Genomic DNA, 14080 nt, shown 5'->3' on the forward strand with positions numbered 1-14080 from the left:
TTGGCATCTCCTGTGTGAAATAGAGTGGATCATTTGGTTATTGGCACACCTGTGATAATCACACTCCTCTGCATACTATCACAGATCTTCGAAAGATCCAAATTACACTAAGCCAGAGCACTAGAATACAAAGAGAGAAAAGTGAAGAAGAAATCATACATCTTCGTCTTGACCTTTACACCTGTGGCATGACCTCAGAAATGGTGTTCTCTGACCATGCCTCACTTGACTAACTTGACACTACGAGCAATGTTTTTGACTTCTCAATAGACCAGCATATGGTTTAAGTATCGGAAGACTATTCGGTTTGATCTTCTCCATTCATGTCCTCCTGACCTGTCTCCTCAACAACCAACCTCACGTCTCTCCATCCCTCCCCCTCTGCTGTCACTGCCTGAATTTCGACCGCCAGGTCATTCACAATTTCAGGCGATCTTCCCGGTTCTGACGCCTCACCTTCCGAATCGGTGTCCCCGTTTTTCAAAGCCCTGCCATCTAGCTCTCCGTCTGGGTCTGGGACTGCCTGGGTTTGCGGGTCTTCATGCTCCAGTGTCCCGACGGCACACGTGCCTCGTACCTGGCCCGTGGCTGCACGTTGTTCTTTCAACACGAGCCTTTCGGTTGCACACTCTTCCTCGGCTGGTCCGTCCTCCGCCCGCTCTCCAAGTACCTCCTCTGTTTCTTCCTCATCCACTCTGTCGGTGCCGTCTTGGTGAGCCGGGCTCTCTCTTTCTCCCACTACCTTGCATTTCTCAGGTGTATTTCGCATTTCTGCCGCCGTCCTGCTAAAGTACGCCTGGACATCGGGTAGGATGATATGCAGGAGATTCATTTCTGCTTCTAGCCTGGACACAATCTCATATTTCTCCCTGATCTTCTGTATCTCGTGTGTGTGCCTCTGCTCGACCTCAATCCTCTGTTGGTCTATCTCTTTGGTTAGCTGCTCCACCTTTCCCTGTGCCTCCCTGCACCTCCCGAACGCCTCCCTCAGCTGTACGCTCAGCTCATTCCCGTCCTCTGCTGTCTCTGTGCACTCTAGTGCTTTCTCAAGGTCAGCCATCTTCATGGCTGAGGCCACGATCTTCCCTTGCTCCCCCTCAAGCAGTCCTTTCCTCGCCATGAAAAAATCGAGAAACTCCTTTTCGAGCATCTCTGTCACCTCAGCTTCTTCTCTCTCTCTTCTCTTCTCTCTTTTCTTCAGTATCCACCTCACTATCGCCCCCAGCTGGTCTTTTGGGTTGTGCCTTTCCGCCAGCGCGACGCTCTCGTTGAGAAGTTCTCGTTGATCAGCCACAGCTTCCTCGCCGGGCCTTCCTCCGTTCACTGAAACCAACACATGCAGTCACAAGCGTAAGGATATGAAAAGGCACGACAGCCAATTACCTCCATCCTGAAGAACACTGAACATTACCTGCAAGAAAATATTCAAGAATATCTACCTAACTAGAAGCCAAAGGGAGGGAGGGAGGGAGGGAGGGAGGGATGGAGGGGGCGTCATTGAGAAATAGTTGAGACGTTATCGAGTAAACATAGTTTAACCTGCAAGGAGCTGATCTGCCCTTTGCTCCTGCTGCATCTTCACCTCCTCCAGTTCTCGCTCTTTGTCCTGCAGGACCACAGCGAGCTTCTGAGTCCGGCCGGTCTCCTCCTGCAGCTTCGTGCCCAGTGTGGCCAGTTCCTGCTTACACATCTCCAGCTCCCCGGCCAAGTTCTTCATATGTTCCTCCCTCTCGTTCGCTGCTGCGCCCATGCTCTCCAAATCGGCGAGTCGCCCTTGCAGGAGCCTCGTCACCCTCCGCAATTCCTCCATGGTGACCTCCAGCTCCCTCGTCCTGCCCTGGAGCTCTTCTTGCGCCTCCTCTTGACGTCTCCTCGCCTCCTTCAGCTCCTGCTCTCTGTCCTGCAGGGTTGCTCCGAGCTGCTGTACCGCCCTGTCCTTCTCCTGGAGCTGGCGAGCCAGCATCTCCAGGTCCCTCTGACAGGCTTCCAGCTCCTTCTCCTTTAGCTGCTGTGACTTCTTCATCCCTTCAATATGCATTGGGAACAAATAAAGATCTCGTTTCAAATCTATTTTGAGCCTATAACTGCACAAAAACACACTAATGTGTAGTTACATTTGTTCCTTTTCACTGGAATCATAAGGTGATCTCGCCAGAATTCCAAGTCTTAACTCGAGCATTGTTTCTTTCACTGATTGTAATTCATGCTCTCACCAAGAGTCTGGACAGATTCTTCCATGTCCAAGCTGTCCTGCTGTGCGACCTTCAGTCCCCCTGGGGAACCACATGCAGAGAGCAGAGGTAGGCGGAGTAGACGAATGGAGAATGACTCGCTCGCATTCACACCACATAGCTTTAAAAAAGCAGAATTAAAAAGGTGACGGGTAACTTACATCTCTCAGGAGACAGGGGATCTGTTCCTAAATGAGGACAGGACACGTAAAGGACAACCATAAATCACACAACTCTGAGTGGCGCTTGTCCATCAATAAGCAACACTTGGCTGTCTTAAAAACATACATTCACATTTACTAGCAATGTGAATTCGTTCATCCCAACTCAGACCACCAGTTTTAGGACTAAACAGCAAGATGGATGTTATCACCCTTACCTGCCATATATAAATGTATCGATTTCTCCAGTTTGATGTCTTCAGCGATGACCTGACAGCCATATATTCCTGTGTCTCCTGGACCAACCTCTCTCAGGATCAGAGACAGATTTCCTATCTCCAGCTCGTGGGTCAGCATACTCACCCTGCCTGCGTACGCTTTCGCCACAGTCACCTGCCCCTTTTTGTATAAGTAAATGCATTCTATACCCCTAAACCACCGTATCTCCATGGACACGGCGCTTGTTTCGGGAGAGAGGTGCGAGGTAAGCGTGACGTCGTCGCCGGGGTAGGCGAACACGCGGTTGTAACGACAGACTAGTATGAACATATCTGTGGACCTAGGAAGAATGATTCAACAAGCAGTCTTACTGCCATGAGCAGGGGGAAAATGTACTCACAGGCAAATTCATACGTACGAAAAAAAAGAAAGAAAAGAAAATCACAATTACAGCGTCGTGCAACAAAACTCTATGACGAGAACAAGGTATTAATGTTTCAAATATGCATTAATGAAATGCTATGAATAAATACAAGTTTCCGACTATGGAAACTGAACCTGCTTGTACAGCAGAAATTGAAAGAATTTATAAGGAAATACAAGCAGGTATCATGAATTTTAGAATAGGCTTTTTGCTTATGCAGAATGTGAATAGAAATGTATTAGGTTTTATGTGAAAAAACTAAATGAAGTGAGAAACTCCTTAAAGCAGGAGGCAAAAGATAGAAAAGACTGAAGTTCTCACCTTGTCTCTACAGCAGAATTCCTCCAAAATAACAATCTGTGAACCAACACACCAAAATACCTACATACACACACACCCACACGCAGACACACCCATATAATCTGAGATCACCTAAAACACTTCTAGTGCAAAAAATAAAGAAAGAAAATTAATAAATAAATAGCTCAGTGCAAAAGCAATACCCAGTATGCTGCAGGCTACAACACCGGTAGCCTTCAAATGTCTGTCAACAAAGCCAGTTAATTCACAACCTCCCCCATTTCTCAGTAGAGAAGTCTTTTTTTCCTTTGCTTCCACACCTTCTGTCGCCTTAAGTCTGATAAGAAGAACGTGAAATGACTTGACAGGTGGGTGTAGTTCCTGCAGCTACAAATGAATAACCACTTTCGCTTCGTTGCACTTCGCTGAATAAGACACACGCCACTGCGTGAGAATATTCACGGCGAGAATATCTACATTCCTTGTCAATAAACGGAACCAAAGTTTTGCATCGTCTCAAAGTCCATTTGGGCCTCAGTTGATCAACATTGCTGAGAAAGGCGTGTGATAGAGGCCCGGGGCCAAAAAGGAGGGGGGGGGGGGTAACTCGGCCCTTTACGCATTGTTCGTAGTTACCAGGCAACCACTACTCAAACTTTCGCATCCTGCCGCTGGGCTCCCGTGAGTGAGGGTAAGATACAGTAAACAAAGCGTTGTTTATCATCACTACATATCAGGTTCCGCTTTGACATTAAACGAAAAGTATTGCTGTTAATGAAAATGGACGTTACGGATGACGTTAACAACGTAAAGTGAGTTAGTTAACAAGTCAGTTAGCTAGCATACGAGTAGCTGTAGCTTACGTAGCTGGCTGACGTTACCAAGGTTACTTCACGTACGCCTGCTGCGCTACATGGTAGACTACGTTCAATCAAAATAACCGAAGACCGTGCAACCGCCCCAATAGTTATACTACGGCAAGGGACGTAGTTAGTTATTTAGTTCGCTTTATATATTTCTTGATTTCAGGTTCTTCACACGCGAGAATGAACGCGGGTCGGACCCTGGAGGGCGCAGGCTGTGTCACATGGTGGGGTTTCGGACCAGCGAGAGACGTGGTCGGCGCAGGTGGGTTCGCCACCTTTGAACTGGTGTCAGCCTCCATCCTTTATCTCCGTGATAAAGCAGAATAAAGCGGAATGATGTGTTATGAAGTCTCTTTTTGTGGAATTATGGCCCTCGCCATTGCCTGGTTCTCCCACACAGGTGCGACGAGGCCGGGAGGGGAGCTGAATGTGTTGCTCTTGGGCAGCGGAGATCCCAGACACATCCTGAAGACCATCGCAGGCCTGCAAGACACTGATGTGCTGCACGTCAGTTGCATCATATGACATTACATGCAAAAACAACATATGAGCCCCCCACCCCACTTTTGTGGTGTATTAAATCGGGAACTATATGTAGGGCCTACATGTAAATAATTGTTTTACCTGCTGCAAAAATGAATGAATGGAGCAGCCTATGTGCAGTGCAGGTGGCCATTTTGTTGTAGTGCAACGTGTGAAATGTCTTTGCAGGTTTGGGTGATCGAGAACAGCATGGAGGTAGTGGCACGGCAACTGTTGCTACTCTGGCTGTCGCTGACCTCCCCAGGCAGCATGGGAATACACGGTGTGTCTTAGTGTAGCACCATCACACCACATGACCGAAACATGCACTACTGATACTGATGCTAGTATGATACTACTACTACTACTACAATACTAATATACTTCTGATACTGAAACTAGTATACTACTGATACTAGTATACTACTGATACTGATACTAGTGTACTACTGATACTAGTATACTACTGATATTGAAACTAGTGTACTACTAATACTAGTATACTACTGATACTCAAACTAGTATACTACTGATACTAGTATACTACTAATACTGATACTAGTGTACTACTGATAGAACACAGATGCTCCTAAATAAGTGCTGCTTTCAATTGGGTGTTTGCTCGGATGAAGCAGATTGACATGGCTGTTTTATACCCAGAGAAGACGGAGGTGTTCCTCGAGGTGTTTGGGAACAGTGAGATTCGCTGTCAGACCGAAGAGACGGTCAAACGCATTGCTGCTCAACTTTTACTCTCCGTCACCAACACGATGGACGCACACACTCCATCACATCCCTGTCTGGACACTAGCCACCTCAAGGTGAGCTCTACGGTTGTGTGTATACCGTTTCCTAATGACAGTACAGTTCAGTAGGTGGAAGTCGTTTCCTGTAATCGGGAGCTGCTAAAAGAGGACAAGCGCTAACAAAACAAGCTAACACCAGCTGAACTGGACATTGTGACGAAGGTTTCGCACTAAAATTCCACAACTTTTTAGTGCTGGCCTATAATCTACAGAAATTTTCAGATGGGGCTTTAATGTATCATAGACAACACAAATATTTTCACATTTACAAATACCTATATGGTTCTTCAGAGTCACACTTAAGAACAAGGTCTTAAGACTGCTGGTCTGTGAAGGTACCTGGAGAGAACCCATCGTCTTATTATTACCCAACAGAAATGACGTGCACACATACAATAGGTGGCATTTACCAAGCATGTGGAAAGATGCCACATCTGAGGTCTAAAGACCGGTTTCCCAGACAGATTTAGCTTCCATGTTCACTTTATTGCAGTGCCAGTGTGATTCAATAAAGGAATGTTGGAATTTGTTTATTAAAGCCTTTGGCTTAATCTGGGTGTGGGAAATAAGGCTGTGTGTCAACAACATTATGTCAAATAATGAACCTTTTGTAGAAGGTCCCGCAATAAGAACCTGAAGGGACAACACCTGCTCTCCTAGAACATAAATTGTATTTGACAGAGGTGCAGATGTTCTCCTAGCTAATGATCCTGTTGTTTGTAGTTTAAGGAGAGGGACGAACTCGCCCGCATATTCACCCAGTGGCAGCGTCCGCCCTTCGCCCCTGCCAGCGTGTCCAGGGCGTGGGACGCCCGCGTCAGGCAGCACCTGGGCTCGCGCTACGACTCCAGACAGGGCTGCTTCGACTGGGACCTCACCATGAAGCTCCACCAGAGAGGGGTGTGTAGCTGGAGCTCTAAGCAGCACTAACGTCACGTTCTGTGCTTTACGGGTCATTAAAGCCCCGAGAACCACCAGAACCCACTGAAGTATCATGATCAAGACTCTTGGACTTATGCTGTATTATGTGCCCCATCCCTGTCCTGTCTTGCAGTGTGGAGTCATACACAAGCAGCAGTATGTCAAATGGAGAGAAAGGGGTGTGGCTTTTGAGTTGAGGGAGGGGTTATACCAAATAGCAAATCAGAGTCTGCTGTCTACACGCGTGTTTAATCATGTAAGTCAGTGTGAATGCTGTCATTTTTGTCATATGTACTACTTTGATATCTCCATAACAGAACGTAGTATGCCCAAATGTTGTTTTAGCTAACCACATCCTCAGTCACAACAATAGATTTCATTACAATGAACTGAAAACTGTGTGTGTGTGTGTGTGTGTTTTGTGTGTATGTTAGAGAGGAGACAGGGTGGGACTGAGAGGGTACTGGGGAGACATCGTTTCCAGCCCCTATCTGGCTTTTGGTATCGAAACGGAGAATAAAGCACTACTGAAGACCCAAAACAACCAGTATGTGAAGGTATAAGATTACAGCATAGTGTGGTGAGAGCCCACGAGACAAATGGTACCTCTCTGATTTTATTGTATTACATTTTCATCTGTCTCTCTCCTAGAAAGCAGAAAGCTACACATCTCCCATCTCTGGCTATCTCTCTCTTTTTTAGACTGCTCAAGATATCTCTGTAGCGAACGTCCACATGCTTTTCGACTCTCTCGCCACTAGAGGGGGCCAACCCCCCGCTCCTCAGCAGGGCTACGAGGTTGTGGGCTCGTCGTGCAGTAAGCAAACAGAACAGTCCCAAAAGAATCAGGACTTCGTGGACAATCAAAGGACTTCAGAGACCCAAGAAATCGAACAGGCCTGTGGAGTAAACGCAGAACTAACGGACCACCCGGAAACACCTCATAACGCCAATGATCGTGGTAACAGTATTTATAATTACACTGTAATGAATGTATCAGGTGATACATTCACCTAATGCTCTCACACAGTACTGAACCAGTGTGTTCGCATCTTATTTAGTAAATACAGCAACAATTATAACACCAACCAGATGCATAGGGTCAATCCTCAACATTGGCAAAGTAAATAACTTACTTCAACTTCACAAATTATTTTCACTATCCAGGTTTACGAGAGACAAAGCTCATTATCCCTCTCCCCAACAACACCAAAACCTCCAACAGTGTTTCTGACCTGAGCAACACAATTTTGGGACTCTTCTAAATAATGTTAGCAATGCAACCCATAAATCAGCTCAGCTGGAATGGATTTGGAGTGCATTCCTATCAGACGTTGTAGATTTGGGGTCTGCAAATCTAGACCTTGAATCTAAATCCAGTCCTGGATTTTGTAATCTCCTGTAGTCGATGATTTATGTATTAAATGATTTATGTACCTGGTTGCCTCCTAGATAAAGGCAAATGTTTCTGGAGGACTGTGATTTGAACACCTCTGCTATACACTTTAGTTAAGTGGCTTACTGACGAGCACTGCTGTGTGTGTTTATAGAGTTAATGAATCTGAATGGGGTGAGAGTGTCATTCTTGTCTCTGGACTCCCTGCCCAAACTGCCCACCAAAAGCCAATTCAGCCAGCGGTTTAATAGCATCTACTGCTCAGCCAGGTAAGACATGTTCACTTCTCCCCCACTCTTGATGATGGCCACGCCCCCTCCCTTCACCTCTCCCCTACTCTTGATGATGGCCACGCCCCCTCCCTTCACCTCTCCCCCACTCTTGATAATGGCCACGCCCCCTCCCTTCACCTCTTCTGTACTGATTCTAATGAACCTGTATATGCTCCGCCTCCCCAGTATGGTCCAGCATTTAAATTCGTCACTGAAGCAAATAGCGGCCCCAGGTGCTGTGCTTATGATCGAGCTCGCCAGGTAAGTCTGACATGCTTTCTGGCACAGCCTGATAGTCATATTAACATAAAAGGTGTTATTGGCACTACGCGTGTCTTTACTGTGTGTGTGTGTGTGTGTGTGTGTGTGTGTAAGGTACCTGCTGGACTTGTCTAAAGAGCACGAAGCTGCTTTTGCAGCGAGAGTTGGAGAGATTGCAAAAGACGCAGGCTTCGTATCGGCCCCAGACAGCAGTGATAACTCATACGCCGTGTTCACACTGCACCAAGACTGAAAGGATCACACACCCCACCAGGACCTGACACAGGGCGTCCAGGACACGCAGTCCCCTCCTCCAGCTGGGACGTCGTCCAGCTGGGACGTCATCAGCTGTATATGGTCCTCACACTAACCATTTCAATGTGGCCTCCTAATTCAGTGTAATGAAAAGGAAAGGCAGTTTGGGTAAATACTGTTTTAATAGGTATAGTGAGCATTATTCACCCAGTGTTTATTTCACACAGTCAAGGGGCCTAGAGTGGAATATTCTGGAAGCGTTTGGGTTCCTTTAGTGAACACACTCACTTCCAGCGACCTTGCCTTTCCCGCTCGTGCCTTTCTTACTGTAAAACAGGAAGAGGATTTGATGAAGTAACGTTGCTGTAACGCACCCTTTACAAAGAATACAGGCGTATCCAACACACTCTTGCTTCCTTCCATTCATTTCTTGGTCTGTAAGATGATCTTACAATTTCTGGGCATGGGAGATGCGGTTCAGCAAGACTTTTATCTAGAAGCAGAACCAGCACAGAAAGCGTTATTGGTAATTAGACCGTCGTCCGTGGACAGGAGTTGAAGGAAGTGTTTTGAGTGCAGGAATCCAACCTCATATTTCTGCCTTCTCATCTTGTCCAACAGGTCAAACTTTTCAGACTCCAAGTGTTGGATCCATTCCCACATCTCTCACATAAACTATCATTTATGTTCTCACACACATTCAAAATTGTTTTCAAGTTACTTACAGCTTATTCGGATACACATACACACACTATTGTGCAAAACATTAAAGCATGTGTGGAAAAATGCTGCACTTGAGGGAAGAAACTTGGTAAAAAGAACCGAGTCCATGGCTGTGTTCGAAATAGCCTACTACATACTACTGGCGTACTGATCGAGCCCCAAATCAGTATGCCGTATGCAGTATGTGACCAAAATGAAAATTTCCAGTATACCCGGATGACCTACTACTTCAGCAAAATATTCCAGTAAGCGAACAGAGCTATCTTTGTGGTGTACTGCATCCCATCATGCAACGCTACGTTCACGTGACCCCGTAGTGTGCTTTGCTTTTGTCGCATACTGGAAACTGTACTGCATACTACTACGAGGACCAGTATGCAGTATCCAGTATATACTGAGTCCAGTATGCAGTATCCAGTATGTAGTAGGCTATTTCGAACAGAGCCCATGTTTGTGGGTCGGCTGTGCGCGACAAGGGCTCCCCCTGGTGGACGCTGCAGTGAAACAGCACCTGACCACCCCTTCAGCCTGCTACCTAAAGCCCATTTAGCTTTATTCCGGGTTCACGCGGCTATGAAACGCCGCTGAAATGGAAAATGGACTGATCAACTTACTCGTGTTCTTCCTCTTCGTCAGACATGGTCGGAAGTGGACTAGCAGACAGAAAGAGGCTTGTATTAACTTATTAAGCGCAATAAAGCTCACAGCAGCTGTGTTGTCCGTGACAGATGAACAGAAACAGAGAAGCTTAGACAAGCCCATTCCAGTCTATCCGCACCGGCCAAAGTTATTATACCAAAACCCACCGTCATGAGCTCATTAAACAGCAGCTTTAGTAAAGACTGTGACTCATCCAGTATTTACACACCATGTCTCTCATCCACACGATTGTCAGTCTGCATGAAACTACACACAGAGCGATATGGACACCATGATTATTAAGAGATAGGCTGGTCCTGTAAATATACATTAATAATGACCCATTAATGGGAAAAAGAATTTTTAACAGTAACTTGGACAGTTAAACAGTAATGTTTGCCTGCAGCCTAGACCGTTTGAGCTGTTTCCTGGAATTAACAAATATATCACACAAGTTCCCTGATTCTGACTTCATAACTCACAGCAGGCATTAGAATAAAACATTCCAGGAAACAGCTCTAGTCTGCCGGCAAACGTTATGCGCAGTCCAAGTTACTGTTCAAAAAAATTATTTCCCATTAATGGGTCATTCATTATTAAAGTATGTTTATTTACAGGACTAGCCTAGCTAGAATTTTACATGTTGTGAACGCACTGACCAATCTTGGCTTTTCCACAGCCACTGTGCTGTGGGTGTGGTCTTAACTACAATTACATGTATGACAAAAATGCACACGTTAAATACAAGCTAAACATTGTGTATACCAGGGGTGTCAAACTCATATTGGTCTAGGGGCCGCATACAACTTAATCGGATTTCAAGGGGGCCGGACCAGTAAACTCATTCCAAAATTACATGGAACTAATAATATGTTCACTTTTTTCCCTTTGTGTTAGTACTAAAAAGTAAATTATAAAAACTGATTTACTGCAATAAATTCACTGTTTAAGTACTGTTTAATTTATTTTAGTAATAATTTGTCACACACCTGAGAGTTCGGATTGCTTACCATACTGTATCAATTACACAAGACACTGACCAGATTAATGCTAATGTCTTTATTATAATAATTAATTTTCTATAAAATTATTACATGCATATCTTTTTAATGAATATAATTACAGCTATAATAAAACAATGAAAACAATGAAATATATTTAAACACACCTTTAAACACAACTTACACAACAGCTGAAACTGAATCCAGTGCAGTGAAACACACATTTATATACACACACAGGTGAAGTGAGCACACATGCCCGGACCGGTGAGCAGCCTCTACAGCCTCTAGGGCTGAAGTGCCCTTGGGTAAGGCACCTAACCCTGAAGTGCCCTTGGGTAAGACACCTAACCCTGAAGTGCCCTTTGGTAAGGCACCTAACCCTGAAGTGCCCTTGGGTAAGGCACCTAACCCTGAAGTGCCCTTGGGTAAGGCACCTAACCCTGAAGTGCCCTTGGGTAAGGCACCTAACCCTGAAGTGCTCCACGGGCGCTGTAGAGGCTGTTCACCGCTCCGGGCACTCATTGATAACTACAAAAGATGAATAGGGGTGCCCAAACTTTTTCATATGACTGTACCTACAAATGTTTCCCATAAAGCAGCGTCTGAGCATGTATCTCTAAATATGAGAATCCAACAAAAAGCAGTGTATTATAAATCATTTGATAATATGCTCGTGTTTAATTGGCAAGTAGTAAAATTAGCTTAAATGCACCAATATTCACACAGTGCACATATATACCACACATAAAGCCAAGAGAGCCTATACCAAATATCTTTCCACTATACACCATACACATATACAGTATAAGACAAAAAGATTTTACACTTATTTAAATGTTAACCTGTGCAAATATGCATGGTTAATATACATGTCACATAGGGCTACGTCCCCCTCTCTAGCTGTCACTCCGGTACTGTTCAACGTGCCTGTGTTTTCCTCGTCTGTTTATCCCGCCCTGTTTCCATGGTTTCCCTCTGTCTGTCACACCCCTGTCGGTGTTCTCTCCTGCTGTCAGTCCAGTCCATGTCTTCTGTGTGACCTTGTTTAGATCCGTTCCCCAGTGAGTCCAGTCCATGTCTTCTGTGTGACCTTGTTTAGATCCGTTCCCCAGTGAGTCCAGTCCATGGCTGTGTTTGAAATAGTCTACTACATACTACTGGCGTACTGATCGAGCCCCAAATCAGTATGTCGTATGCAGTATGTGACCAAAATGAAAATTTCCAGTACGCGAAACATACCCGGATGACCTACTACTTCCGCAAAATATTCCAGTACGCGAACAGAGCTATCTTCGTGGTGTACTGCATCCCATCATGCAACGCTACGTTCACGTGACCCCGTAGTGTGCTTTGCTTTTGTCGCATACTGGAAACTGTACTGCATACTACTACGAGGACCAGTATGCAGTATCCAGTATATACTGAGTCCAGTATGCAGTATCCAGTATGTAGTAGTCTATTTCGAACACAGCCCAGGTCTTCTGTTGTTCACCTTGTCTTGTCTGTCCCTCCTTCCTTGCTTTCAGCTCAGGTGTTTCTAGTTTGTCTTGATTGGTTTGGTACTTGTACTCCCTGTGTTTCAGTCCCTCTTTGGAAGTCACTGTGGTGGTAATCCTGGTTCTGTGTTTATCTACCTTGTTCTGAGTTCTTGTTTTTGTTTTATTTGTCTTTTGTTATCTGAGTTATCCTGTCTGGTTGTTAGTTCTTGATTTGTGATAGTTGTATTTTAATTAGTATGCCTCGTTACCCTCGTATCCTCTATGTTAGCACTCCAGCTATTAAACCCTGCTCTCCTCAGCATTTGTGTCCACCTCTTAGCTCTGTCGTTACAATACTTCTAAGCTTTATGCACACAAAAATGAAACCATATGCACATATGCTTAAATTAAATATACCCCTGCAAACTCACAATACAAAGCAAGAGAGTATGACATGCATGTTCTGACTTCAACTGTACATAATCTATATCTTTTTATCTATACTTTCAGTAACCTCTTTTACAAACTGGGTTATTAACCCTTACTCTGCCGTTCCACATATTCTAAAGGTGTTAATCAGTGATTCATGGACACAATCAATGAGGGATTGTCTAATGTTTTTGAATTACAATAATGAATGGTTACTGGAACAAAACATCTACATGGATTTGGCAAGGGTGTATCAAATATTGCCTAAAATGGAATACATAACCTGGAGGAGCAGTTATGGCCAGTTGACACCTCTGTGAATCACCCCCAGACCATGCCCAAAAAACAGGTTTTATTTTGAGAAGGGAGAGCCAGTGACACATAAAAACACTGGCTGTATAGTTTAATCACACATTTGTACTGTATCTTCTTCTGCCATGTTAAGATGTGGAGCAGGTTGTCCATCACTTGTCCAGGTCAGTCATGGCCTGGTGGTAGGGAACTGGTCTTGTGACCGGAGGGTCGTGGGTTCGATTCCCAGGCCTGGGGTGTGGTGGAAATTTGATGATTTCCATTTATGTCAGGCTTTCTTAGTATACATTTAACACATTAGGGATAGGTGTTAGAGATCTTTTACATATACGTGTGTTGATCAGGGCACTGAAGCCATTCTCGTGACTTCAGTAGGCCTCAGATGTGTGTGTGTGTGTGTTCTCTGGCCTCGGCTGAGGCCTAATCTGATGTTCCTCTGGTGTTCCTAAACTGACCTCGCTGGAGACGCCAAATCTCTGCTTGGAAGGGACTACGGCGACACTCAGTCTGTCATGACATCACGAGGATGCTGAGCGTGGAGGGGGCATGCGTCACATGCATCTGTCAAATCAGTGTTATTCATTCTATGTATTGTCCAATCACATTTGGTTGATCACCTCGTGTTCACCTCGTGGGCACCGTGTGTATTGATGATTAAACGTATAAAAGATGAGAGTTTGGAATGGGGAATTAGCTCTCTCTGTGACAGACACCTGGCGTGTTTGTAACGGAGATCTCAGGGGTTAATCCATGCTTTGTTGAAATAAATCATTGTACTTTATTATCTAACCCAACTGCTTCTGACTTTTATTGTGCTCACCATTTAAGGGTTTCAGAATTTCTAACACATTTTGGCACCCC

At 45.0% G+C, this 14080-nt stretch overlaps 2 protein-coding genes across 5 annotated transcripts in view; one reads left to right on the forward strand and one right to left on the reverse strand.

The window, feature by feature from the left end:
• LOC143473474 (uncharacterized) overlaps positions 1-3896 on the reverse strand; it is a 4193-nt gene extending 297 nt beyond the window's left edge. Inside the window, exons 1-7 of one of the 2 annotated variants that reach the window (XM_076970482.1) lie at positions 3539-3896; positions 3357-3416; positions 2611-2951; positions 2393-2419; positions 2214-2273; positions 1540-2025; positions 1-1323 (exon numbers count right to left, since the gene is read on the reverse strand). The exon at positions 1-1323 is cut by the window's left edge and continues 297 nt beyond it. In XM_076970482.1, the coding sequence (XP_076826597.1) occupies positions 299-1323; positions 1540-2025; positions 2214-2273; positions 2393-2419; positions 2611-2941 (1929 nt within the window). In that variant the 5' untranslated portion in view covers positions 2942-2951; positions 3357-3416; positions 3539-3896 and the 3' untranslated portion in view covers positions 1-298. Of the gene's footprint in view, positions 1324-1539; positions 2026-2213; positions 2274-2392; positions 2420-2610; positions 2952-3356 lie in introns of both variants that reach the window. The other variant, XM_076970483.1, reaches the window with a different exon arrangement.
• A 59-nt stretch (positions 3897-3955) lies between these two features.
• On the forward strand, positions 3956-9031 carry dnaaf3l (dynein axonemal assembly factor 3 like). 3 transcript variants are annotated; one of them, XM_076970484.1, is made up of 12 exons: positions 3956-4026; positions 4365-4463; positions 4602-4708; positions 4913-5006; positions 5384-5544; positions 6253-6429; positions 6584-6706; positions 6885-7007; positions 7153-7411; positions 8001-8115; positions 8305-8379; positions 8494-9031. In XM_076970484.1, exons 2-12 carry the CDS (start codon positions 4382-4384, stop codon positions 8630-8632), a joined length of 1455 nt encoding a protein of 484 aa, XP_076826599.1. In that variant the 5' UTR covers positions 3956-4026; positions 4365-4381; the 3' UTR covers positions 8633-9031. The 3 variants fall into 3 exon arrangements, with proteins under 3 accessions (XP_076826599.1, XP_076826601.1, XP_076826600.1); XM_076970486.1 differs by lacking the exon at positions 3956-4026 and adding an exon at positions 4129-4147; XM_076970485.1 differs by lacking the exon at positions 3956-4026 and adding an exon at positions 4231-4251.
• The last annotated feature ends 5049 nt before the right edge of the window (positions 9032-14080 follow it).

The sequence above is a fragment of the Brachyhypopomus gauderio genome, chromosome 13 (assembly GCF_052324685.1).
Source record: "Brachyhypopomus gauderio isolate BG-103 chromosome 13, BGAUD_0.2, whole genome shotgun sequence".
NCBI classification, from domain to species: Eukaryota; Metazoa; Chordata; class Actinopteri; order Gymnotiformes; family Hypopomidae; genus Brachyhypopomus; species Brachyhypopomus gauderio.

Bases quoted from the DNA above. Each gene is read 5' to 3' on its own strand.
- dnaaf3l (XM_076970484.1), top strand. From the start codon at position 4,382: ATGAACGCGGGTCGGACCCTGGAGGGCGCAGGCTGTGTCACATGGTGG. The intron at 4,464-4,601 runs GTGGGTTCGCCA...TCTCCCACACAG, and splicing joins GAGAGACGTGGTCGGCGCAG to GTGCGACGAGGCCGGGAGGG. The intron at 8,116-8,304 runs GTAAGACATGTT...CCGCCTCCCCAG, and splicing joins AGCATCTACTGCTCAGCCAG to TATGGTCCAGCATTTAAATT.